The following is a 27,316-nucleotide window of genomic DNA, read 5'->3' as shown; positions in this document are numbered from 1 at the left end:
ACCTACAGTACCATGTGTAGAATTGGGCGCCTGTCAAAGACCTTTGTCATATGGCGCTGTAGGTAAGCACACTCAGGGATGGACAGAGGGCAGGAGGGGGGAGGGTAGTATTAGAATCCTTTCAACAGCTTCTTCTTCTTCTTCTGGAGACTAAAGCTGGTGGTGGTGAGGTCAGGCTAAACACGTGAGCCATTAGGGCTGTAACGCTCTGCTGCCTCTCTGCTGAAGGTGAGCTCAACTTATCTGACCTGTACTGGCTCTCTTCAGGTCTCTCTCTTGTCCCCCTCCCCCCACGGCCCCTTACATAGGCAGGCCATGAGGCAGCAGTTAGCCATCACCTGATAGAGAGGTAGAATGGGGTAAAGAAGACGGGACATACATGTTTGTTCTGCTGTGTGCCTGTTCTTTGGCTGTGAATCTGTTGGCTGTACAATTGCAGGCATATGGATTTCAGTACAGGAACCATGAGCCTTCTGACACAGAAATCTTTACAGAATTAATACATGACATGGCTTTCAAACCTGCTCCAAACGATTGGTGGGTCCCCCACGGGACGGTTGAGCTAACGTAGGCTAATGCGATTAGCATGAGGTTGTAAGTAACAAGAACATTTCCCAGGACATAGACATATCTGACATTGGCAGAAAGCTTAAATTCTTGTTAAACTAACTGCACTGTCCAATTTACAGTTGCTATTACAGTGAAAGAATGCCATGCTATTGTTTGAGGAGAGTGCAGAGTTTTGAACTTGAAACCTGATTCTTTGGAAGGAAAGAGAACAGGGTGGGTCATGGTAGAATATAATACAAGTTAATTAAAAACAGAGAATGAACATTTATAATGAACAAGACAACAGCCACTGCAGGTAGAGTCAGAGCCATATGTTTAGCTCTTTACCAAGCAGAGATATTGCTACAGCAAGCCAATTACATCAGATATGGCACATTGCCACTGGGTCTTTCAGGATATGGACCAGCAATGAAGGACATGGACAAGAAGGAACAGGATAAAGCTGTGAATACTATTAGTGCTGAATGGGGATGGTATATGTCCGCTCTCCGGCGACACCTCGCGGTCACATAGAGAAGCTGCATAAGTTTCATAACAGCACTTTTATTTTGACATTATAACAACCCGGAAGTTGGTTGTGCGACCGACAAATGGCAGCCGCCGGTAACTCGAACACACCGATGTGTCCACGGGTTAAAACTAGAAACACAAACAATTGTACCCCTCTTAGAGCTCTGCCAGCTGTCTTGCTGGTAAACAACTTTATTTAATTGCAATTTCCAAGACGCTGGAGAGTTTAGCCTACAGCTAAGTTAGTTAGTGCATGCTTTTTTTGCGATGGATCTGTTGGAGCCTCCCACGCCGGTGAAGGATAATGCTTCCTCTCCTTCGGAGTCCAAAGCCAAGAACTGCGATCTGACCCCCGCAATGAGAGCCAAGATCGAACGAAACAGACAGCGGGCTCTGATGCTGAGGCAAGCCCGACTGGCCAGCAGACCATCGGCAGGAGAAGGGGGTGGAACCTCGGCTAAAGTCGCTAAGATAGTCGACTCTGGAGGAGGTTTCTTCATTGATGAAGAAGAGGAGGGACAGGAGGAGCAAAGGACAAAGGAAGTGGTGCATCAACCAGGTATGTGCATTTATAGTCAATCAAATCAGGTATTACAGACGCCCCCTATTGTAAATGATGTCCATAATACATTATTTATGGCACAGTGACAACCAACAAACCACTATCTGAATGACTTGTTTTACTGACTAGTATCTACAAGACACCTTGGCTGACCTCTCTTCCTAGCACTCTCTCTGCATTGATTGTGATTCTGGATACGTGTGTGTGCGCCAAAATGACTCAAATGTAATAATTTAAGTGTAGTAGTAGTGTATTGTTGAGCCTGGGTGCCAGTCTGCTTGGCATCACAATTCCATAAGCAGTGTCTGCGCTCTTGAAAACTAACTGGCATTCAGGCTAGTGTTGAGTTCTTCTGCTCTCTCTGACTGTCTTCCTAGCCCCGGTGATAGAGGCAGACTATCTGCTGTGTGATGACTGTGACAAGCCGTTTATGGATTCCTACCTTAGCAACGGCTTCGATCTGGCAATCTGTGACAACTGCAGGTAAAAGTCTTCTTGTGTCAATGACAACAAACACAAATAACTTATTATATATATATATATATATATATATATATATATATATATATATATATATATATATTTTTTTTTTTTTTTTTTATTGTACAGTGTGCTTCTCATAATAGTGTTCACATACAGTACCAGTCAAATGTTTGGACATACCTACTCATTCACTGGTTTTTCACTATTTTCTACATTGTAGAATAATAGTGAAGACATAAACTATGCAATAACACATGGAATCATGTAGTAACCAAAAAAGTTAAACAAATGAAAATATATTTGAGATTCTTCAAAGTAGCCACCCTTTGCCTTGATGGCAGCTTTGCACACTTAGCATTCTCTCAACCAGCTTCATGAGGAATGCTTTTCCAACAGTCTTGAAGAAGTTCCTACATATGCTGAGCAATTGTTTGGCTGCTTTTCCTTCACCTTGCGGTCCAACTCATCCCAAACCATCTCAATTGGGCTGAGGCCGGGTGATTGTGGAGGCCAGATCATCTGATGCAGCACCACATCACTCTCCTCCTTGGTCAAAAAGCCCTTACACAGCCTGGAGGTGTGTTGGGTCATTGTCCTGTTGAAAACCAAATGATAGTCCCACTAAGCGCAAACCAGATAGGATGGCGCATTGCTGCACAATGCTGTGGTAGCCATGCTGGTTAAGTGTGCCTTGAATTCTAAATACATCACTGACAGTGTCACCAGCAAAGCACCATCACACCACCTCCATGCTTCACAGTGGGAATCACACATGCGGGGATCATCCGTTCACCTACTCTGCGTCTCAAAAAGACACGGGGGTTGGAACTAAAAATCTCTTATTTGGACTCATCAGACCAAAGGACAGATTACCACCGGTCTAATGTCCATTGCTCGTGTTTTTTTGGCCCAAGCAAGTCTTCTTCTTATTGGTGTCCTTTAGTAGTGGTTTCTTTGCATCAATTCGACCATGAAGGCCTGATTCACACAGTCTCCTCTGAACAGTTAACGTTGAGATGTGTCTGTTACTTGAACTTTGTGAAGCAAACTCTAATGAACTTATCCACTGCAGCAGAGGCAACTCTGGGTCTTCCTTTCCTGTGGCGGTCCTCATTAGAGACAGTTTCATCATAGTACTTGATGGGTTTTGCGACTGCACTTGAAGAAACGTTCAAAATTCTTGAAATGTTTCGTATTGACTGACTTTCATGCCTTAAAGTAATGATGGACTCTTTGCTTATTTGGGCTGTTCTTGCCATAATATGGACTTGGTCTTTTACCAAATAGGACTATCTTTTGTATACCACCCCTACCTTGTCACAACACAACTGATTGGCTCAAACGCATTAAGAAGGAAAGAAATTCCACAAATTTACTTTTAACAAGGATCACCTGTTAATTGAAATCCATTCCAGATGACTACCTCATGAAGCTGGTTGAGAGAATGCCAAGAGTGTGAAAAGCTGTCATCAAGGCAAAGGGTGGCTACTTTGAAGAATCTCAAATATAAATATTTTTTTATTTGTTTAACACTTTTTTTTGGTTACTACATGATTCCATGTGTGTTATTTCATAGTTTTGATGTCTTCGCTATTGTTGTACAGTGTAGAAAATTGTAAAAAAAATAAAGACACCCTTGAATGAGTACGTGTGTCTAAACTTTTGGAACTGTATGTGCAGGACAAGTTGATCAGTATAACAGGTTTACTATAACCACATTCACTATCAAACATTTTTTATTATTTAACTAAGCAAGTCCGTTAAGAACAAATTCTTATTGACAATGACGGCCTACCGGGGAACAGTGGGTTAACTGCCTTGTTCCGGGGCAGAACGACAGATTTCTTCCTTGTCAGCTCAGGGATTCGATCCCGCAACCTTTCGGTTACTGGCCCAACGTTCTAACCACTAGACTGCCTGCACTGCAGTATTACATACAGTGCTTTAACTTCTGTTGTATTGCATTGTGCATCTGAAGAGGTATTCTATCTTGTCTTCCCTCTGTTAATGCCCCCCCCCCCATCAGAGACAACGAGGTGAAACACAAGCTGATATCCCGTACGGAGGCTAAGCAGCTCTACCTACTGAAGGACTGTGACCTGGACCAGAGGGAGCCAGTGCTGAGGTTTGTCCTGAGGAAGAACCCACACAACCCTCACTGGGGAGACATGAAACTCTACCTCAAGCTGCAGGTAGGACGAGCTAACCGATACCAACCGTCACTGGTTCTAACCGGCTGCTTTCCCTCAGCCTGGTAAAACCAGACTGAACACTCTGCTCTGACCAATATTGTTTCAATCAGTTTGAATGCCAGGCTAGCTTTCCCTCACCTTGTCCTCAACTGACTGCCACTGTACCAGTTTTCCCCTACTATTGTTTGTTTACCTCTACCTGGACTTGTCTATAAGAACTGTGTTCAGTTTCAAAATGTTGCATGCATTTCTTAATGATGAATGAAAATTTAATGGTAAATAAACTACCGTTTAAACGTTTGGGGTCACTTAGAAATGTCTTTGTTTTTGAAAGAAATATTTTTTTAAAATTTTTTTGTCTATTAAAATAACATCAAATTGATCAGAAATACAGTGTAGACATTGTTAATGTTGTAAATGACTATTGTAGCTAGAGACGGCAGACTTTAAACATTTTTTTAATGGAATATCTACAGAGGCCCGTTATCAGCAAACATCACTCCTGTGTTCCAATGGCACGTTGTTAGCTAATCCAAGTGTATCATTTTAAAAGGCTAATTGATTATTAGAAAACCCTTTTGAAATTATGTTAGCACTGCTGAAAACTGTTGTTCTGATTTAAAGAAGCAATAAAACTGGCCTTCTTTAGACTAGTTGAGTATCTGGAGCATCAGCATTTATTTGTGGGTTCGATTACAGGCTCAAAATGGCCAGAAACAAAGAACTTTCTTCTGAAACTCGTCAGTCTATTCTTGTTCTGAGAAATGAAGGCTATTCCATGCGAGAAATTGCCAAGAAACTGAAGATCTCGTACCACACTGTGTACTACTCCCCTCACAGAACAGCACAAACTGGCTCTAACCAGAAAAGAAAGAGGAGTGGGAGGCCCTGGTGCACAACTGAGCAAGAGGACAAGTACATTAGTGTCTAGTTTGAGAAACAGCCTAGAAGGCCAGTGTCCCGGAGTCGCCTCTTCACTGTTGACGTTGAGACTGATGTTCTGCGGGTACTATTTAATGAAGCTGCCAGTTGAGGACTTGTGAGGCGTCTGTTTCTCAAACTTTTCAAAACGTTTTACGTTGCGTGACCCAGCCGTATTTAGGTTAGATCAGTAAACATGATGTTGTGCTGTGTTTCCAGGTGGAGAAGCGCTCCTTAGAGGTGTGGGGCTCTGAGGAGGCCCTGGAGGAGGCCAAGGAGGCCAGAGAGGAGAACAGGGAGGTGCAGAAGCAGAAGCGCTTCAACAAAAAGGTTAAAGGTCAGTGACACTGTTTTCTGATCCTCACTCAGACTTAATGCCATATCAATAAATAAGTCACTGTAATAGGAATTCTCAGATTAGCAATTGTTGGTAAAGTTCATGTTTAAAAATCTAGTTGCAACAGGGAGACATCATCCAGCAGAGAAAATGTCTAATTGGCCTCTTGTAGACAGGTCCTTTATATCCTAATCGGACAGCACCAAATGTTCTGGAAACACCAGCCTCTTGGAGACAGGTCCTTTATATCCTAATCAGACAGCACCAAATGTTCTGGAAACACCAGCCTCTTGGAGACAGGTCCTTTATATCCTAATCAGACAGCACCAAATGTTCTGGAAACACCAGCCTCTTGGAGACGGGTCCTTTATATCCTAATCAGACAGCACCAAATGTTCTGGAAACACCAGCCTCTTGGACAGCACCAAACTGGGTCCTTTATATCCTAATCAGACAGCACCAAATGTTCTGGAAACACCAGCCTCTTGGAGACAGGGCCTTTATATCCTAATCAGACAGCACCAAATGTTCTGGAAACACCAGCCTCTTGGAGACAGGGCCTTTATATCCTAATCAGACAGCACCAAATGTTCTGGAAACACCAGCCTCTTGGAGACAGGTCCTTTATATCCTAATCAGACAGCACCAAATGTTCTGGAAACACCAACCCGAGAGGCTTGTAAGTCTAAACGAAAAGGCAGTGAGTGTCAACTGCTACAGAATCAGAGTTCACAGAACATCATCAATACAATACAACAGTGAATAATCAGTGTGACCTCGGTCCTTGTACATCCAGTCTGGCGTCAACCACCATCAACAGATATGACAATAATCCATAACGTTCAGTATCGAGTCTAGTGACCATCAACCTGCACCGTGAGTGTCACCAATAGAACTCTGGAAATAGAAAGGGGAAATATATTTACATGCTAAACATTGTATGAATCCCTCCAAACTGAATATGAACTTTAGTGATCCTAAATTTCCCCATTAGTCACCTTTTGTCATTACAAAACTCTGGGAGATACAGTAACATAGATAAAACACTAGCACCTCCAGTAGATTATAGAAAGCAGGTTAATGTTTTATTTCTTCATTGTTGACTTAAAACGAAAAAGCCATTGTGCTTGCCTTTTTTTTTGGTGGGGTTTATTGCGCTTATGTATCAGAAGGCTGTAAACACAAAAACACAAGTGATACTGGCAAACAGTGTGCAGGTTTTTCTTTTCTTTATTGAATAATTCCTACACACCTGTTATTGATCAGTTATTGGATTGTTCTTTTCTCTGTCGTGACCAGAGCTCCGCCGTGCAGTGAGGAGCAGCGTGTGGACAAAGGACACCAGCGCTCACCAGCACGAGTACGGCCCTGAGGAGATAGTGGATGAAGAGGAGGATCTCTACAAGAAGGTCTGTAACACCTGTGGACATGAACTGACCTATGAGAAGATGTAGCCTAGTGTCCTTTAAACCGTATCCCGGAGGCTCACAGCCTTGAGCTATTTTTTTTTTGTGGACCACTGGTGATACACCTGACATGTCAACTGAGATTCAAATGACCAATACTTCAAGATGCACGGAGGCCTACCTGAAATCATCTCAGCACGTGTCATACACAAAGAATCCACAAGAGGGCATAAATACATCAACACTTTTTTTTGTTTTACAGAGAAATGTTGTCCTGCTCAGTCTGGTCATGGCTGTTATGTTATATTATCAACTGTCTAGCATGTTAACTTCCATTTTGTAATGTAATGTGTAGAAGGATCTGCATGTGCAAAATAAATATATTTTTCCATAATGTGATCACTTTTGCATCTGTACTTGACTTGTTTTAGATCTGTAAACAATCTGTAAAACAAATGTGCTCTTGGTTAAGATGGACAATTATTGTATTAATCCAGAATCAAGAAATTGATTTCATTTGCATAAAATTAATTGAAAATTGTAGTCAACTGTCTTTGCTTTCTGTTGCAGAATCGCGCTGTAATTAATGGGGTCGTTTTATGATCTGCGTTGTTAGATTTTGGTCGCCTGCTCAACTCCGTGCTCATACTTGAATATTTTGTGGGCAATTATTTCTGAAGCAACCTCCGGTCACAACCACCTGCACGTAGTTCATCTAATGAGTGAAGGACTCTATAGTCCAGACATCACTAATCTAAAGGGAGCAATTTACAAGGTACAAAATGACGCCACCATTTTAATTTTAATTGTATTATTTTGTCCAATCTAGTTAATGTAACACGTATCGTCCTTCTTCTTTGCAAATAAAAGCTGCTTCACAGTAGTTATTGGATGTGACTCAGCATGTCGTACTATATCACTATATCAATAAATGCAGTGCTTCATGGTTAACTTTTTATTAAGGGAGGTCGGGGGTCTAAAGCAGGATCATCAACTACATTCAGCCGCGGGAAGAAAAACATTCCATACCATTCCTAGACTGCAAATTGACCGCAAGAAGCCCAAAACTAAAACATAATAATTTCCAACATTGCTTACATTTTGTATACGATCACATCTCTATTATGGGTGGGAATACTTGGGAACAGATTTCCAAAATGAAAATCTCTTTTTGCCCAGAAAACTTGGGGAGCCAAATAAAACCATGCACGGGCAATAGTTTAGGGCACCAGTTGGGGGATCCTGGCCTAAAGGCTACTGTAGGCATACAGCCTACCTAACATGTGGGTACAGGCTATAGACTTGTACTGAATTGTTTCAAAGAGATGTCCTGTCCAGAATCACAATCTGCAAGCTCCCAACATTTCCAGTGAGTTTTATAAGAAAAATATAACTCTGATCTATGATTTTGATCACGTACTGTTATGACATGAGCTTTTGCCAGACTGGTGTGGTGAACTCAATCCCTGAGCAGTCAGTCACATCAAGCCCATGGCAAATTGACCATCATATTTCTTTAGTGGCTACAGGAATGTGCGGTTTCAAACTACTGCATTCACATCTTAAACACTAGTGTAATACACCTAGATAAATGAATACACTCAACAAAAATATGATACATGTTCCAAACTGACAATGGGGTTTCAAAGCCTCACTCATGCAAAGTTAAGACTGGCAAGTCTGAATAGGGTCAAACACTTGATATTAGAGCTCTGGAGTGGCTTAAAGGGTCCTTCTGGTGCCTCCCACCAAGCAACTAATGAGGTAGTATGCTGCGGTGTAAAGTACTTAAGTCAAAATACTTTAGTGTTTTTTTGTTGTTGTTGAGTATCTGTACTTTCACTATTTACGTTCCTAAAGAAAATGATGTACTTTTTTACTCTATACATTTTCCCTGACACCCAAAAGTACTCGTTACATTTTGAACGCTTAGCAGGACAGGAAAATGGTCCAATTCACACACTTATCAAGAGAACATCCCTGGTCATCCCTACTGCCTCTGATCTGGCAGACTCACTCAACACAAATGCTTTATTTGTAAATGGCGTATGAGTGTTGGAGTGTGCCCCTGGCTAGCCATAAATAAAAATGTATGCCATCTGGTTTGCTTATGTGAAGGAAATGTATAGTCTGGAGGGACAGCCTTGAAAATGTTCATATTTTTGTCAGAAATAATGCTTGGTCCCTGCCTGTGCTTGGATCAGTTACTAATTCGATTTTAATGTGCATATAAGTTTGACTGTGACCTCTCCAGCTTGCTGACACTTAAAGAGTGATTTATTTAATATTGACTTCGAGTGTCCCTGTGTTGAATTTCCACAACATTTAATAAGGAATTTGATCTCATTGATAGTTTTGGCACTTAAGAATATTTAAAAACCAAATACTTTTACTCAAGTAGTAATTTACTGGGTGCCTTTTACTTGAGTCATTTTCTATTAAGGTATCTTTACTTTTACTCAAGTATGACAATTTAGTACTTTTCCCAACACTGATAGGATGCCGGCATGGAGTGGGTTCAGAGTGGGGGCGCTGGCCGCCTGAGGAAAGTGGGGAGGGGGGGTGCTAAAACAAAAGAGATTGGGAATTGGTGCGTCGGCTGAAAGCAGGCAATAAGCGGGGCGGTTAAATCCTGTGGTTCCAGAACAGTCCCCAGCAGCAGTTATGAAGGGAAACCCAAGGAAAAAGTAGTATTTAAAAAAAAATACAAATAAAAAAAAAGTGTCTTAAGTTTCTACTCTTTCCAGAAGTCCCCCCCCATCACCCCTGGTGTTCACAGGAAGGGGAACCTCAAATATGAAACCCTCATTAGTTGTCACAGTCCATCAATCATGAGTGTTAACACAACCACAGGCTCTACCTGGGATCCAACCTACAACTCCACGCATATGAGGTGAAAGCCTTACATTTAAGCCACTCCTTAATTCACACTAGGTGGCAACATGGGAGTGGGAAATAGCACTGTTTGTGACCTCTACTGGTCAGGACCATAGTCCAAGAAACACCTGGAGACTGAAGCTTGAGGCAGACAACAGGCATGGGGTCGAACTAGCTGGAGAACACTGCCAGGAAACCGAGTGCTCTGTGTCATTCAGCATCAATTGGATGTAGCTGGATACATGACAGCTCTTGGCCAGCCATATGGGCCAGACCGCTCTCCTCCAGCCACAGAGATGGAGGTCTGGTCAGATCAGACAAAATATCTCTAGGCACAATCACATCAGTATACAAACACAAACTCTGGACAGATTGACTGATAAAAAAAAAAAAATGATCTGGTCTAATTTAAGTTGATCAAGTAATCAAACTTTTTCCTAATTATCACTAAATCAAATACAAAAAGAAATATTTAAATAGTTAGGAAATCATTTTAAATTCATTGACAACCTTTGCCAAGCAGGATAATAACGTGTTTCACATGAGTTATTCTATAATGTCTATTTACAAGTGGGTTTTCCGCTTGGTTGATTAGGAGATCAACCAGAACAACCAGAAAACTAGAATGTGCAGGACTAGGGTTGCAAATTACAGTAACTTGCCCTAAATTCACAGTTCTTACAAAAATCCCCAGTTGGAGAATCTCTGGAATCAAGAGGGAATAACCATGTGGGAATCGTCCAACTTGGAGTCATCCCGGCAGGGAATTATGGGAAAATTACCAGAATTCTTCAACCCCTATACTATTCCGTCAATAGGCCTAAGGGCTTGTTTCAATCCATATCACCGAAGTTCAGCGTTTACCGTGAGTGAATTCAGCCTCTGCGAACGTGGGAACATTGCCTTTAAACTTCAGCGGATACGGATTGCATTGAGTCCTAAATCGAAAAGATATGACGGCAAATTGTACATGGATGAATGTGAAATAATACCAAAAGAAGAAATATGACAGATATGTACAGTCGTGTACGTGCATCGTTTCTGCACACATATTTGATGGATAGTTAGTGTATATGTGTGATAGACAAACATTCAGAAAGAAACAACTGAGAAAAAGACTCGCCTATACGAAGACGACCTTGTAAGACATGAAGAAACATTGTTGGTGACACAGTGACAGGAATATATAGTCAATTGTCCTAAGAATGTTGATTTTTATCAACAACCTTTCTCTCCTGAATAAAAGGGCACCGTATTCCCTACATAGTACACTACTTTTGACCAGGACTCTTAAAAGGGATTAGGGTGCCTATTCGGATGCAGCCTTAATGGTCCATGCTTTGATCTGACTGCCCCTCGTTCTCGTCTGTAGTAGTCTCATGAAGTGATATTATCCTGGGGTATGATGTTATTTTCTCGTTCTCGTCTGTAGTAGTCTCATGAAGTGATATTACCCTGGGGTATGATGTTATTTTCTCGTTCTCGTCTGTAGTAGTCTCATGAAGTGATATTACCCTGGGGTATGATGTTATTTTCTCGTTCTCGTCTGTAGTAGTCTCATGAAGTGATATTATCCTGGGGTATGATGTTATTTTCTCGTTCTCGTCTGTAGTAGTCTCATGAAGTGATATTACCCTGGGGTATGATGTTATTTTCTCGTTCTCGTCTGTAGTAGTCTCATGAAGTGATATTACCCTGGGGTATGATGTTATTTTCTCGTTCTCGTCTGTAGTAGTCTCATGAAGTGATATTATCCTGGGGTATGATGTTATTTTCTCGTTCTCGTCTGTAGTAGTCTCATGAAGTGATATTATCCTGGGGTATGATGTTATTTTCTCGTTCTCGTCTGTAGTAGTCTCATGAAGTGATATTATCCTGGGGTATGATGTTATTTTCTCGTTCTCGTCTGTAGTAGTCTCATGAAGTGATATTACCCTGGGGTATGATGTTATTTTCTCGTTCTCGTCTGTAGTAGTCTCATGAAGTGATATTACCCTGGGGTATGATGTTATTTTCTCGTTCTCTTCTGTAGTAGTCTCATGAAGTGATATTACCCTGGGGTATGATGTTAGTTCTCTTCTGTAGTAGTCTCATGAAGTGATATTATCCTGGGGTATGATGTTATTTTCTCGTTCTCGTCTGTAGTAGTCTCATGAAGTGATATTATCCTGGGGTATGATGTTATTTTCTCGTTCTCGTCTGTAGTAGTCTCATGAAGTGATATTACCCTGGGGTATGATGTTATTTTCTCGTTCTCGTCTGTAGTAGTCTCATGAAGTGATATTATCCTGGGGTATGATGTTATTTTCTCGTTCTCGTCTGTAGTAGTCTCATGAAGTGATATTATCCTGGGGTATGATGTTATTTTCGTTCTCGTCTGTAGTAGTCTCATGAAGTGATATTATCCTGGGGTATGATGTTATTTTCTCGTTCTCTTCTGTAGTAGTCTCATGAAGTGATATTACCCTGGGGTATGATGTTATTTTCTCGTTCTCGTCTGTAGTAGTCTCATGAAGTGATATTACCCTGGGGTATGATGTTATTTTCTCGTTCTCGTCTGTAGTAGTCTCATGAAGTGATATTACCCTGGGGTATGATGTTATTTTCTCGTTCTTTTCTGCAACCTCCTTTGCCTCGTCCTCCTCCTTCGCCTCCTCTTCTCCTTCCTCCCACTCTTCCTCCACCACTCCCTCCACCCCCTCCTCGTTCATGTCCTTCCTCTTCCTCCTCTCCCTCAAAGCACAGGGCAGACAATTCACCAGGAAGAGGAGTGCGGCGAGGCAGAGGAGGGAGAGAACTGCCCCGAAACCCACCTCCATCTCTTTATCCTCCAGTTTCTCCTCCCTCTCTCGCTCCACCCCGGGAGAGAAGTACACCACGCTCTCTTCGTGATTCGGGGTCAACACCGCTCTCTCCAGGTCGTTCCTGGCGATCATCCCATCGCCGGCCTTGTCGTAGTAGTCGTCGCCGCTGACGGCAGTGACGTTCCCTATGATGATGTCATTGTCCGGGAAGTTGCTGTACTGAACATCCCTGTCAGATGACTCCATCAACATGTCCGAAATGTTGAGCAGCTCCAAGTTCGCCTCCTCGCTCCCCATTGGACGAAGGTCAGAGTCCAGGTTCACCCTGATCCAACCAGATCCTTTAGCCAGCCTCCTGGTCCCGCTTCCTTCCTTCGGATTGGCCAGGTCCCCGTCGACGGAGTTCGCCATTGGCTTGCAGGTGGTGACCAGGAGTTCTGCTTTCAGTAAAGGCCCGCCCCCTTCGCCCTGGGCTACGACGCGCAAAGACGGGCCGGGCGTCACGGTGACCACGGTCTCTGCCAATGAGGAGACGCGCAGGGCGAAGGTACCACGGCTGAAGGCGGAGAGCAAAGTGGCGCTATCATCACTGAACTGGAGCCAGACACTGATGGACGCTTCCTGGTGGAGAGAGAGAGGGGGGAGATAGAAGGACAATGGAGAGAGAGAAGGGGGAGGGAGAGAGAGAGCGAGAGAGAAGCAGCAAGAGGGGAGAGAGAAGGGCAAGGGAGAGAGAAGGATCGTGGGAGGGAGAGAGAGAGAGAAGCAGAGCGAGAGGGTGAGAGAGAGAAAGAGAAATGTTCAGTGTCATGCTATACTGAAGCACAAATGTCCTACCACTGAATATAAAAAACGTCCCACTGAAGTTACTGTTATGTAAAACTAAAACGTTTTAGTGAAGTTAGTGGGTCAAGAAAAACACAAAACTCACCTGCCCATGGTTGTAGAGAATATTGTATGCGGTCACTGTTGCTGTGACAACAGCAGGGTGGGCAGGGCTTGCTTTGATTGACATACCGAGTCCTCCCACAACCTGCACTGAGAGGTCACCAGGGTTCACGGGTTCAGAGATCACAGTGACATCACAGCTACCCAGCACACCGTCCCATTGGCTTGATATGACCTGAGAGACAAGAGAGGGGTGTCAATAAAGGTACTTGCTGTTTGTATCTTGTTCAAGTTTACTTTCCATAGGTAATAAATATATTGGAAATCTTACTCCTAGTCTCATGTGATCTACTCCCATTTGGTCAGATCTCAACTTTGGTAATGACCATCCCTCAACTAAAATTCACCATGCTATTCAAAATACAACATCATATTACTTGTTCGTATTATAAACTCAGCAAAAAAAGAAACGTCCCTTTTTCAGGACCATGTCTTTCAAAGATAATTTGTAAAAATCCAAATAACTTCAAAGATCTTCATTGTAAAGGGTTTAAACACTGTTTCCCAAGCTTGTTCAATGAACCATAAACAATTAATGAATATGCACCTGTGGAACGGTCGTTAAGACACTAACAGCTTACAGACGGTAGGCAATTAAGGTCACAGTTATGAAAACTTAGGACACTAAAGAGGCCTTTCTAGTGACTCTGAAAAACACCAAAAGAAAGATGCCCAGAGTCCCTGCTTATATGCGTGAACATGCCTTAGGCATGCTGCAAGGAGGCATGAGGACTGCAGATGTGGCCAGGGCAATAAATTGCAATGTCCGTACTGTGAGATGCCTAAGACAGCGCTACAGGGAGACAGGACGGACAGCTGATCGTCCTCGCAGTGGCAGACCACGTGTAACAACACCTGCACAGGATCAGTACATCCGAACATCAAACCTGACGGACAGGTAGAGGATGGCAACAACAACTGCCCAAGTTACACCAGGAACGCACAATCCCTCCATCAGTGCTCAGGCTGTCCGCAATAGGCTGAGAGAGGTTGGACTGAGGGCTTGTAGGCTTGTTGTAAAGGCAGGTCCTCACCAGACATCACCGGCAACAACATCGCCTATGGGCACAAACCCACTGTCGCTGGACCAGACAGGACTGGCAAAAAGTGCTCTTTACTGACGAGTCACGGTTTTGACTCACCAGGGGTGATGGTCGGATTTGCGTTTATCTTCGAAGGAATGAGCGTTCCACCGAGGCCTGTACTCTGGAGCGGGATCTATTTGGAGATGGAGGGTCCGTCATGGTCTGGGGCGGTGTGTCACAGCATCATCGGACTGAGCTTGTTGTCATTGCAGGCAATCTCAACGCTGTGCGTTACAGGGAAGACATCCTCCTCCCTCATGTGGTACCCTTCCTGCGGGCTCATCCTGACATGATTCTCCAGCATGACAATGCCACAGCCATACTGCTCGTTCTGTGAGTGATTTCATGCTAGACAGGAATGTCAGTGTTCTGCCATGTCCAGCGAAGAGCCCGGATCTCAATCCCATTGAGCACGTCTGGGACCTGTTGGATCGGAGGGTGATTGCTAGGGCCACATGGCTTTCGACCTTCTTCTCTCCCGAGCCCGTACGGGAGTTGTAGCGATGAGACAAGATAGTAACTACTAACAGTTGGATACCACGAAGTTAGGGGGTAAAACAAAACAAAAAACAAAGTTGACAGTGAGAGGACGTTTCTTTTTTTGCTGAGTTTATGGTACTCACACGAACTGAAGTTTTCCCCGGGTGTAGACCAATCAGATTGCTCTGCTTGTCGAGGACCGCCACGCGTGGATTCTCTACCCTCAGCCAATTACGGACCAACTCTGTGGCATCCACAAACCAATCAGAGGAGCCCAGCAAGTAGGTCAGCTGCCCCTGGCCCCCCTGAGCACTGAACTGGGTCAGAACCTGAACCGTGGACCTCTGATACACTGGAGAACAGCTGGGGAGCAGGGAAAGAAAGGGAGGGAGGAAAAGAGGTATGAGATGGGGGTATGAGAGAGGGGGTGGGGGGTAGAGAGAGAAGGATGGATGGAGGAGGAGAGAGAGATTTTATTACACATCTGAATGTGGCATAGAAGCTGGGCAAAACCAGAAATGGAGACATAAGCTTAAATATGTTCAAGGTTGGGGTAAATTCCATTTAAATTCCAGTCAATTCAAAAAGTAAAACAAACTCCAATTCAAATTCCCATTTTTCCTCATGAAAATCATCAAAGATAATTGGAATTGGAATTTGTGTACTTTCTGAATTGACTGGAATTTAAATGGAATTGACGCCAAGTCATAATGTTTGTGTTTGAGTTTTTGAGTATGTGCCATCTAGGAATAAGAGCTGGATAATGCAGAGAGCCTATTTTAAGGCACTGGGTTAGGGAATTAGTAGTCTCTTCTACCAGCTGTTTGCCTGTATGTTTGAATGACGCTTTTTGGCAGTAGACCTTGCGTTTGTGTCAAATCGCACCTTAATCCCTATATAGTGCGCTACTTTTGACAAGGGTACATATGGCTCTGGTCAAAAGTAGTGCACTATATAGGGAATAGCGTGCCAAGTGGGACACAGCCCTATACATGTTCTACCAGACATTCCCAGTGATGTAAAGTACTTAAGTAAAAATACTTTAAAGTACTACTTATGTCATTTTTTGGGGTATCTGTACTTTTCTTTACTATTTATATTTTGGACTACTTTTATTTCACTACATTCCTAAAGAAAACGCTGTACTTTTTACTCCATACATTTTCCCTGACACGCAAAAGTACTTGTTACATTTCGAATGCTTAGCAGGACAGAAAATGGTCCAATTCGCACACTTATCAAGAGAACATACCTGGTCATCCCTACTGCCTCTGACCTGGCGGACTCACTAAACACAAATGCGTTGTTTTCAAATGATGTCTGAGTGTTGGTGTGACCCTGGCTATGTGTAAATAAAAAAATACAATTGTGCTGTCTGGTTTACTTAATATAAGGAATTCTTTATTATTTGTGCTTTCACTTTTGATATATTTTAGCAATTACATTTAGTTTGATACTTAAGTATATTTAAAAGCAAATACTTTTAGACTTTTACACTTGTCATTTTCTATTAAGGTATCTCTACTTTTACTCAAGTATGAAAATTGAGTACTTTTTCCACCACTGGGCATTCCTGGTTCGGTGTTTCAACCTCCTGCTCTGTCTTGAGACAGATAAAGATGGAATAGGAAAGGACATTATGCTAAAAGGAGACCAGGAGGTGAACTGGGAACAGATTGCCAGGCCATCATTGTAAAAAATTATTTGTTCTTTAATTGACTTGCCTAGATAAATAAAGTTTAAATAAAAACACATACAAATGGAAGTTGTAACTGTTCCATTCCCCATCATTCTATCAACTGCTTTAGGAATCTTGACGTTAATGACATGGCCATGTCTAATCCTGCTTCATGTCATTCCTGCTCAGTGTGTCTTCATCTTTCTCTCGACGCACGCACAGGGACTCACCCGTTCTCCGTGTAGTGGTTCCAGCCATCGATGGCGCTCAGCTCGTTATCGGACAATGAGACGCGCAGCGGGACGACAGGAGCCCACACCGACAAACATAGGGAACCACTGAGCGTGCCCAGGAGAAACTCCACCCCTACGCAGGTGCTGCCCACCCCTGATTCACTTCCGTCGACGAAGAGGGTTGAGCAATCGCTTGACACCTGTTGAATCAAATCAGAGGATGATAAAGGGAGTGGAGGATTGTGTGTCAAATCAATCCAAACAAATAACATTTTATTTGTCACATGCTTAGTAAAACAACAGGTGTACACTAACAGTAAAACGCTTACGTACGGGCCCTTCCCAACAATGCAGAGAAAAATATAAAAGTAATAACTAGAGGAATAAATACACAAGCATACAATACACAACTGTTTGAAATAATCATACCAACCGTTCTATTTCTGACGTGTATTGAGTATATCGTATGCTTACTGTTCATAGTCTGGATATAGTTATTATGCCAAACGTTGCTGGATGTTGTACTAAATTTGCCAAAATATGAAGTATAGATACTATTTCCGTACTTTAGGCCTCATAATGCAATTCTTCAAGAAGTGGATGTGGTTTCCAGATTTTAAGAAAATGGCAGAAAATTTGCAGTCAAAGTATAACGAGAGCGGATTCAAATTCCTTGTTTTGATTAATTATGACAAATGTTAAGAAAATGTAATAAAGTAATTTATTTTCAAATAAGTTACCTTACACGTTAAATTGGCTGACCATTTTTTTTAACCTACGCTGTCCTTACGAACCACATAGGGACAGACTGCTGTAATAATACGCTAACGTTAGTTGGCTACGTATACTTCAAAATTGCCAGTATATTAACTATAGGCTATCTACCTCACTACCCAATGTTTTTTTACTTGATTATTCCCGTAATTCTTAGTTTAGCTAAATGGTATAGTCGTTGTGCGTTCTTAATGGACATTCGGGTGCTTTCGTAAATGTGTTCTGGCTATCTAACATTACTCCGATAATAGATATCGAGTGTACCAGAGCGCAGAATATTGAATTTACCAACGCTCAACACCAGTTGAATATGGCCGGTGTCAGTAAATGGCGGCAAAAAAAGCGTAATTTAAATTGTTGCCAGCAGCACAGTTACAGCCACCAACGCTCTGGATAACCAGCTCTGCTAGGGCGAGTAAAATGGCCAGAGTGGTCTCATTTGTGTCTGGAAACAGCTAGCAAGCCAGCCAACGTTAGCTTGGGTGCTTGACAGCCGCCGTAAGGTCAGAACGCTCAAATCAACCCTACTCCTCATCCTGAACGTCCAGGGTGCGCTCTGAACGCTCCGAGAGCGACACGCTCTGAATTTACAAACGGACAATCTGACTACGCTCCGAATTTAAGAGTGCATTCTGACATTCCGGATTGAATTTAAGATCACACCCAAAGTCGTAAAATGTCTAACTAGTCATTTGTTATGCTAGCAAGCGGTTGCATAGCAACAGCATCAACTTCCGGTAGACATGAGAAGCGCTAGTACGCTCAACTGAAAGCATACTGTTCGTTTACAGTATACGAACACGAACTAACAGTATTGTAATGAAACAAGCAGGGAGCAGGTCTCGTTCTAGCCCGAAGTCCAGCGAGCTATCGACTGCCGCAAAAGCATGCTCGTGCGGCAGAGTCGATTTACGCGCATATAAACTCAGGGTCGTTACACTATGTAGTATATACTCATTATGTATGTAGTATACAGTATGTTAGTATGGGTATGGGGAACACAGTTAGTATGGGGAACACAGCTAATGATTAACGATAACTTGGCTAAATACACAGGTTACCAGTACCCAGTCGTAATTGAGGTAGATATGTACATGTAGGTAGGGGTAAAGTGACTAGGCAAAAGGATAGATAATAAACATTAGCAGCCACATATGTGATGAGTCAAAAGAGTTAGTGCAAAAGTGGGGTCAATGCAGATAGTCCGGGTTGCTATTTGGTTAACTATTTAGCAGTCTTTTTGGTTGGGGTAGAAGCTGTAAAGGGTCCTGTTGGTTCCCTACTTGGTTCATCGGTACCGCCTGCCGTGCAGTAGCAGAGAGAACAGTCTATGACTTGGGTGGCTGGAGTCTTTGACAATTTCTGAGGCCTTCCTTTGACACCGCCTGGTACAGAGGTTCTGGGTGGCAGGAAGCTCGGCCCCAGTGATGTACTGGGCTGTATGCATTACCCTCTGTAGAGCTTTGCAGTCGGATACCAAGCAGTTGCCTTATAAAACGCTGATGCAGCCAGTCAAGATACTCTCAATGGTGCGGCTATATAACTTTTAGAGGACCTGAGGCCCCGTGCCAAATCTTTTCAGCCTCCTGAGGGTGAAGAGGCGTTGTCGTGCCTTCTTCATGACTGTGTTGATGTGCGTGGAACATGTTAATTCCTTAATGATGTGGACACCGAGGAACTTGAAGCTCTTGACCCGCTCCACTACAGCCCCGTCGATGTGGATGGGTGCTTGGCCCTCCGTTTCCTGTATTCCACGATCAGCTCCTTCGTCTAGCTGACGTTGAGGGAAAAGTTGTTATCCTGGCACTGTGCTGATCTCCCTATAAGTTGTCTCATCTTCATCTGAAAATGTAATGATGGTGTTGGAGTCATTTCAGTCCCAGGGTCCTGAGCCTAGTGATGAGCTTGGAGGGCAGTTTGTTGTTGAACGCTGAGCTGTAGTCGATGGTGGGAAAGGGCAGTGTGGGAAAGGTGGGAAAGGGCAGTGTGGAGTGCAAAAGAGATTGTGTCATCTGTGGATCTGTTGGGGCGGTATGTGAGTTGGAGTGGGTCTAGGGTATCAGAGATGATGGTGGTGATGTGAGCCATGACCAGCCTTTCAGTGTTGCATGGTTCAGTGTTGCTTGTCTCGAAAGCGAGCATAGAAGGCATTTAGCTTGTACGGTAGGCTTGCGTCACTGGGCAGCTCGCAGCAGGGTTTTCTGCAGGGTTTTCTGTGATAGTTTGCAAGCCCTGCCACATACAACAACCGTTAGGGCCGGGGTAGTAGGATTCAATCTTAGTCCTATATTGACGCTTTGCCTGTTTGATGGCTCGTTGGAGATCATAGCAGGATTTTTTTATAAATGCCCGGATTAATGTCCCGCTCCTTGAAAGCGGCAGCTCTAGTTTTTTAATCTCAGAGCAGATATTTCCTCTAATCTATGGCTTCTGGTTGGGATATGTACATATGGATACTGTGGGGATGATGTCGTCGATTCGTCGATGCACTTGTTAATGAAGCCGGTGACTGATGTTGTAAACTCCTCAATGTTATCAAATGAATCCCAAAACATATTCCAGTCTCTGCTAGCAAAAAAGTCCTGTAGCTTAGCATCCGCGTCAATGTCCCACTTCCGTAATGAGTGCGTCACTGGTACTTCCTCTTTGAGTTTCTGCTTGTAAACAGGAATCAGGATCATAGTGTCATGGTCAGATTTGCCAAAGGGGGGCAAGGGAGAGCCTTGTATGCGTTTCTGCGTGAGGAGTAAAGGTGAACAAGAGCACCAGCATCTCGTATGCGCCGGCCTCTGGATGTGCATTTTCTTGTTTCCTTATGGCCCTATACAGCTCGTTGAGTACGAACTTAGTGACAGCATCGGTTTGTGGTGGTAGATAAACAGCTAGGGAAAAACATAGATGTGAACTCTCTTGGTAAATAGCAGTGGTGGAAAAAGTATCTACTTGTCATACTTGAGTGAAAGTCAAGATACCTTAATAGAAAATGAAAAGAGGAAGTCATCTAGTAAAATCCTACTTAAGTATATTTGAGCAATTACATTTACTCTTGATACTTAAGTTTTTTTTAAACCAAATACTTTTAGACTTTTACTCAAGTATCAAAAGTAAAAGCATATATTTTTTACATTAGTGGATAGCCAGGGGCACGCTCCAACACTCAGACATCATTTACAAATGAAGTATGTGTTTAGTGAGTCCGCCAGATCAGAGGCAGTAGGGGTGACCAGGGATGTTCTCTTGATAAGTGTGTGAATTAGAATATTTTCCTGTCCTGCTAAACATTTAAAATGTGACGAGTACTTTTGGCTATCCGGAATGTAATGAAGTAGAAGTAAAAGTAAAAGTTGTCAAAAATAACTACTTAAGTAGTACTTTCAAGTATTTTTTACTTAAGTACTTTACACCACTGGTAAATAGTATGGTCTGCAGCTTATCATGAGGTATTCTAACTCAGGCGAGCAAAAACTCGCGATTTCCTTAACATTAGAGATTGCGCACTAGCTGTTGTTAACAAGAAAACACACCCATCTTATTACAGTCGTTCAGGTCCTGTTGATAGGATAGTCTCAAACGGAGCTAATCCAGTTGGTTCTCCAGGGATTTTACATTTGCCAATAGAACAGAGGGTAGAGGCGGTTTATCTGCTCGCCAACACAGTCTCATCAGGATGCCGGCTCGTTTGCCTCTCTTGTTTGCCTCTATCTTCCTCTTTTGAGTCCCAGGGATTATGGCTTGGTCCAGAGGTACCGACGTCCAGAGGTGCCAACTGGCGGAAGTAGAAATTGTCATTCAAATCGAGGTTAGTGATTGCTGTTCTATTGCCCAGAAGCTGTTTTTTGTCATAGGAAATAATGGCGGTTAATATCAGCATAAAAAAAACTCACAAAATAGCAGAATTGTTCAGGAACCCCTAAAACAGCTGCTTTCCACTGCTGTGCCATCTTTTGTGTGTGAGTGTGTGTGTGTGTGTGTGTGTGTGTGTGTGTGTGTGTGTGTGTGTGTGTGTGTGTGTGTGTGTGTGTGTGTGTGTGTGTGTGTGTGTGTGTGTGTGTGTGTGTGTGTGTGTGTGTGTGCGTATACAGTATGTACAGTCGTGTCTGGTTACCTTGATGATATCATCGTTGGACGACTGACACTTCACCGCCGCGGTGATATCAGACACCTTCCCATCATGCCCCACTGCCAGCACAATGACAGGAAGTGACACGGGCTCGCTGGTCAAGATGGCCGTGTTGATGATCATGCCACTCTGTGTGTGGATGACAACAAGTTCAGTTTATTGGCCTTATTTCGGAAATAAACACACAGAGCTTTTTAAAGGCAGAAACAGTTTCACCGAAACACTAAGGGACCGTAGATGTATGGAGATGTATTGTGTCTATCGCATGATCCATTATTCTACTGCATAGTACATACAGATTATGCAACAAGAAGACGCAAATACACTGTGGGCCAATTTCCCTTCCTAAGAGTTCTGGACTAAGATGCACAGTTATTTTTCCTGACTAAGAGGCATGTTCAATGGACGATTCTGTGTCCCCGGGGGAAACTGGCCCTGATTTAATAATGTTCTTACCTACCTCAGTTATGGGAGAGATGCCCGCTATCTCTCTGTCAGTGAAGGAGAAGCTGCTCACTACTCCGCCGCGTGGTGTCGGAGGGTTATTACGGCCTGAGTACTCCACCCACCAGCTGGCCGACACAGTCATGGCAATCCCGAAACTCCTTCGCAAGCCGTCCACTGACAGACAGGCAGCCTGCTGCAGAGCAGCGGGACTGAGGGAGAGGAGGCGGGAGAAAGCGGAGGGAAAGGGGGGAGGAGTGGGGAGGAGAGAGAGCGAGAGTAGGGAGAAGAGTGGGGAGGATAAGAACAAAGCCATTTGATGGAAATAAATCACATGTGTTGGAATATTCAATAGAGTAATATTCTCTCACATATGTGGTATCACATGCATGCCATTTTGATCATGTGTCAAGTCACAAACCGGTTAAATTGAATATGTTCCTTCTCTGAGGTAATATTGTACCTGAGTAATATTGTACAGTAATATATATGATGAAGTAATACCTGTCACTGTCCATGTGTCCCGCCAGTTTGTGGCAGATGATGGAGATGACGTCATGTTTGGAGCCCTGCGTTTTCTCCAGGTTCACAACCCAGAGGTCAGAGTTCAGAGAGCGCTGGGCAACCAGAGACAAAAGGCCTTTCTTCACCTTCAGTCTGGAAGAGATACATACAGATATAGCGTGACTTACTGTTTGTCACTCTGAATAAGGGCGTCTGGGAAATGACTAAAATGGAGGGGGGGCTGACACACTAGGCGCCCGGGGAGCTGTTGTTGTGGGGTGTTACGTGGGCACAGTGGCAGACTGGCATCTAGGATTTGATACCAACCCTCCGGTTGCCAGCTCACTTCCTGACAGATTTGTCCCGTCGGACCCAGGATTCGAAGTGGCAACCCTCCGGCCCTCCTCTCTAACCACTAGGCAATCTGCCGGCCCCAATGTACATGTACTACATGCTGTATTGCTGGATTATCACTTACGTCACAGAGCATCACGTAACAAAATACTTACCGGATAACAACAAACTCTGCACTGAAATTGGCCCTCAGGTTCACAGAAATCCCTATTGGCTGTCCCGTGCGGACCGGTCCCCTGCGATAGCGAATCAGCACGTTGGAATCCAACCGTAGCTCCTCCTCTTCCTGTCCATTGCAACAGTCTATTTCCTCTTTAGTCCTGTTGGCCTCTTTCCCCTTATTGTACTCCCTCAGAGTCACAGCTCCTATATAAATCAACTGTCTCTGAGACTGTGGTAATTTGTCTTCCACACACCTAGGGGGTGCTAGTTTGATGTTGGACGCTGTGCCGAACAATGAGTAGTACAACTGGATGCGGTCTCCAGTGTGGGTGGGGCTGTATCTGAGGGCGCCTGGGAAGGGGATGCCACCAGCTCCACCGACGACAACACCCTCGTGCCGCCGTCCCCGATTACGGCTGCGGTGTCGGTGTGTGTGTCTGGCACGCTGGTTGGGGCCGAGGTAGGGCTGGCTGGTCTGGTTCACCTCAAACCAGTCCTTAGGTAGGGCCAGGGTCACCACACACAGACCCAATGGAGGCTGGGAAGGAGAGAGGAGAAATGGATGAAGAGAGGGATTGGTGAGCGTTTGGTGTCATACTTTACATAGAACACAACATTTCAGTGTGTTGGCCAGTGTAACAAACACACAACACGACACATCCATCATTCAGAGTCCCGCTAGAGTTCCAAAGAAAACGTTTAGTCCGGTCTCAGTCTTTTGAATGGTCACAGGTGATGGTGGCTGAATATAGTGTGTGCCCGGACACACGCACACACCTGTGTGACACACGAAGCCTTCTGCTCCTCGGTCTCTTTGAAGGCGTGGAGGGTGATACAGCTCCCCCTGCTGGTGTCCCCTCGTACATGGAACAACACCCGCACTCTGTACCTCTCCTTTCCTCCTTCATCCCTCTCTCGCTCCACGTGTTTAGAGAGGAGAGACGCAGACAGAGGAGGGGAGAGGGGGAGGATGGGCCCAGAGACCAGCTGAGGAGTGAGAGAAGGAGAGCGAGAGCAGGTTACACTGTTAGAGAGAGGGTTAGAGGAAAATCTCTGCGTTACATATTATCCTGCTACTTCTTAGGACACAGGAATACTACAAAATCTTTGGAACTAATTCTCAAAATGTATAAGCAGAGATCTACAGCATTCTGCTGACTGTCAATGAGCACAATCCCAATTGATTTACCTGGCTGACAGAGTAAGGCCCGAATGAAGCCCGGACCCCCGCTTTGGAGGCTTCCCCAACCGGAGGCACCATGAGCAGGGACTGGGAGAAGGCGAAGGGGCTGGAGTTGGAGAACAGTGAGCCCAGATCAGCCTGCAACAGGGGCAGAGAGTGCCAGGGAGGGGGGACAACGATTTTGGCCGGGAGGGAGAGAGGGAGGGGAGGCTGGGCATGGGATGTGTGTACTGGTGGATGAGAGAAAGAGATCGACAGAAAAGGAGAGGGAAATATTGATATGTTTGTATCTCTTCTCTCTGGTATATTTCACATCAATTTCACATCAATTGTAAATCACAAATATCAGTTATTTTAAACACATGAAAAAGGTAGCAACTACATTTTTGGTTTGTATACACTCGTAAAAAAACATACATCAATGCAATATATTTTTGTAAGAAAAACAACCTCACTCACCGACTGCTAGGAGCGAATAGAGCGTGAGTACCTTCACACCCTCTCTCCCCCACAATGCACTGGGGCAGCTGAGCTCAACCATCACTGCGCCCCTGAAGGATCCCAAAAACCCACACAACCCCAAAAGTGTCATAACACCCTTGCTGCTCTGAGGCGTTGAGAGGCGTTGTGATGGTTCAAGTTCACACGCATGCAAAAAAAAAATGCATCCTGGAGGAGGCTTACATTGAGCACGCACCAAAAAAACGTCTTCCATAAAACCAGCAGCTCCTACATCATCAATATCTTCATCAAACGGTAGGCTCTAGTGGTTGACACCAGTGTCCTACTACTACATGAACCACATACGCGCTGACAGCGCCTCATATAATTACGACTATCAAAACTGAAACGTGACATGTGATATTTGACATAATTCCGTTATGTAGTTATTGTCCCCACCTGGCTGTGCCTAACAACAGAAGTCACCAGGCAGGTGTTGTCCTCTCATCGGGGGGGTGACCCAGAAATAATATACCCTCTGATGCTTTCCTTCTCTTCTCTTTTTTCTCTTCACTCCCTTCTGTCTCTCTCTCTCTCTCTCTGTCTCTCTCTCTCCCTCTCTCTCTCTCTCTCTCTCTCTCTCTCTCTCTCTCTCTCTCTCTCTCTCTCTCTCTCTCTCCCTCTCTCTCTCTCTTCTCTTCTGCACCTGTGTCCAGGCTGAGTTTCTCTTTATTCCAATGCCACGTTCGTTCACTTCTCTTTCACGTTCTGTTATTGCATGTTCAGGGCTTCAGCTCCTGTCACTGTTCCAAAGTTCATTTTAAAGTGAAGTCTTCTTCAGTTTGGTTGGTATCTGGTGGTTGTAGCTGCAGAGAAGCTTATTCCAAGTCCAATGCAGAGAGATTCTAGATCATGAAAACACTTTTGTATTCAGTTATTGTTGTTCCTCTTTTCTGGCAGTTGAGAATTCTTTCCCTCTATTTTTGTTGTGGATCTCTTTGATCTTGAGGTCTTGTCGAGGTGATGCTCTCTCTTTTCCTCCCTCGCTCCCTCTCTCTCTCTCTGTGTGTGTGCCAGATTCACACAATACGGATTTATTCATTTGAAACGGTGAATAAGCCCTCTCTCCGTCTACCGCATCCCTCCCCCTCCCTCCCCCTCCTTCCTCCTCTCCCCTCTTTCTTACCTACTCCCCCCTTTCTCTGCAAGATTGATTCACCTTAAATGTTTTTTTAGCTTAAGCACTCCCCTTCCCCCAGTCTTTATCTCTCCATCCATCCCTCGCTCTCTCTTCTCGTCTCGGAGTGATTTCAACTCTGTTCAGCATCAGATGGTCTATGTATCTGCTGCATTAAGCCGCTCATGTTTAATGGTTGAATCAGTTTGAGGCTTAATTCTAAATGCGGTGCATCAGGGGTTTAAACCACTCTCCTCTACACAGTCAGTCTCTTAAAGTAAATAAATCCCTTTCAACTTTTCTTTTTTTTCCCCAGCTAGTGGCCAGACTGTTTTATATATTTTTATGTTTTCTTTCTCTCTCTCTCTCTCTCTCTGTGTGACATTAACACTTCCATATTGTGTCCAAAATTATTTTCTGGTCAAAAGTAGTGCACTATGTAGGGAATAGGGTGATGGGGTTTGCTACAGAACACGGATATGCCTCTTTCTCTCCCTCTATCTGTCTCTCTATGCTTCTGTCATCAACACATCCAACCTATCCCTTGTTAACCCTCTGCATTTTCCTCTCACTATCCTATATGAACTCCCTCCCTCCCTCTGTATTTCCTTTCATAATCATGGTTTGATTAAATGACAGATCTGTAAGTGAACCCACTAAACCTTTCTCCCTGTGCCTATCCCCCCACCTCTTCTCCTATCCTCCTCGCTTTCCCCCAATCCCAATCTCCCTCACCACTCTCTCTCTCCCCCCGCCACTCTCTACACCACCATTCTCTCGCGCTCTCTCCCCCGCTACTCTCCCCCACCTCTCTCTCTCTCCCCCGCTACTCTCTCTCTCTCTCTCCCCCGCCACTCTCTCTCTCTCTCCCGCTACTCTCTCTCTCTCTCTCCCCCGCTCTCTCTCTCTCCCCGCTCTCTCTCCCTCTCTCTCCCCCCGCCACTCTCCCCCACCTCTCCCTCTCTCTCCCCCTCTCTCTCTCTCTCTCTCTCTCTCTCCCCCACCTCTCTCACTCTCTCTCCCCCGCTACTCTCTCTCTCTCCCCACCACTCTCTCTCACTCCCCCGCTAC

At 44.2% G+C, this 27,316-nt stretch overlaps 2 protein-coding genes across 2 annotated transcripts; one reads left to right on the top strand and one right to left on the bottom strand.

Moving 5' to 3' along the window:
- The first annotated feature begins 1,130 nt into the window (after window positions 1–1,130).
- On the top strand, window positions 1,131–7,524 carry LOC112231838 (DNA repair protein complementing XP-A cells homolog). The gene is made up of 5 exons (XM_042312116.1): window positions 1,131–1,639; window positions 2,020–2,125; window positions 4,152–4,317; window positions 5,458–5,575; window positions 6,875–7,524. Exons 1-5 carry the CDS (start codon window positions 1,348–1,350, stop codon window positions 7,027–7,029), a joined length of 837 nt encoding a protein of 278 aa, XP_042168050.1. The 5' UTR covers window positions 1,131–1,347; the 3' UTR covers window positions 7,030–7,524.
- A 4,664-nt stretch (window positions 7,525–12,188) lies between these two features.
- On the bottom strand, window positions 12,189–25,168 carry LOC121841766 (transmembrane protein 132D-like). Its single transcript, XM_042311788.1, has 11 exons — window positions 25,118–25,168; window positions 24,634–24,765; window positions 24,222–24,431; window positions 23,438–23,982; window positions 22,929–23,081; window positions 22,441–22,636; window positions 21,966–22,109; window positions 17,084–17,286; window positions 15,319–15,538; window positions 13,594–13,785; window positions 12,189–13,283 (listed from the first exon to the last, which is right to left on the bottom strand). Exons 1-11 carry the CDS (start codon window positions 25,166–25,168, stop codon window positions 12,189–12,191), a joined length of 3,141 nt encoding a protein of 1,046 aa, XP_042167722.1.
- Window positions 25,169–27,316: the final 2,148 nt, after the last annotated feature.

This window comes from Oncorhynchus tshawytscha, linkage group LG34 (genome assembly GCF_018296145.1).
Source record: "Oncorhynchus tshawytscha isolate Ot180627B linkage group LG34, Otsh_v2.0, whole genome shotgun sequence".
Classification (NCBI taxonomy): domain Eukaryota; kingdom Metazoa; phylum Chordata; class Actinopteri; order Salmoniformes; family Salmonidae; genus Oncorhynchus; species Oncorhynchus tshawytscha.
This window is presented reverse-complemented; position numbering and strand designations above follow the sequence as displayed.

Coding starts and splice junctions, on each gene's coding strand:
- LOC112231838 (XM_042312116.1), top strand. CDS start 1,348: ATGGATCTGTTGGAGCCTCCCACGCCGGTGAAGGATAATGCTTCCTCT. Junction 1,640..2,019: donor GGAAGTGGTGCATCAACCAG/GTATGTGCATTT, acceptor CTGTCTTCCTAG/CCCCGGTGATAGAGGCAGAC. Junction 4,318..5,457: donor AACTCTACCTCAAGCTGCAG/GTAGGACGAGCT, acceptor CTGTGTTTCCAG/GTGGAGAAGCGCTCCTTAGA.
- LOC121841766 (XM_042311788.1), bottom strand. CDS start 25,168: ATGGTTGAGCTCAGCTGCCCCAGTGCATTGTGGGGGAGAGAGGGTGTG. Junction 24,766..25,117: donor GGGGGAGAGAGGGTGTGAAG/GTACTCACGCTC, acceptor CCCCTGTTGCAG/GCTGATCTGGGCTCACTGTT. Junction 22,110..22,440: donor GCATCTCTCCCATAACTGAG/GTAGGTAAGAAC, acceptor ATCCACACACAG/AGTGGCATGATCATCAACAC.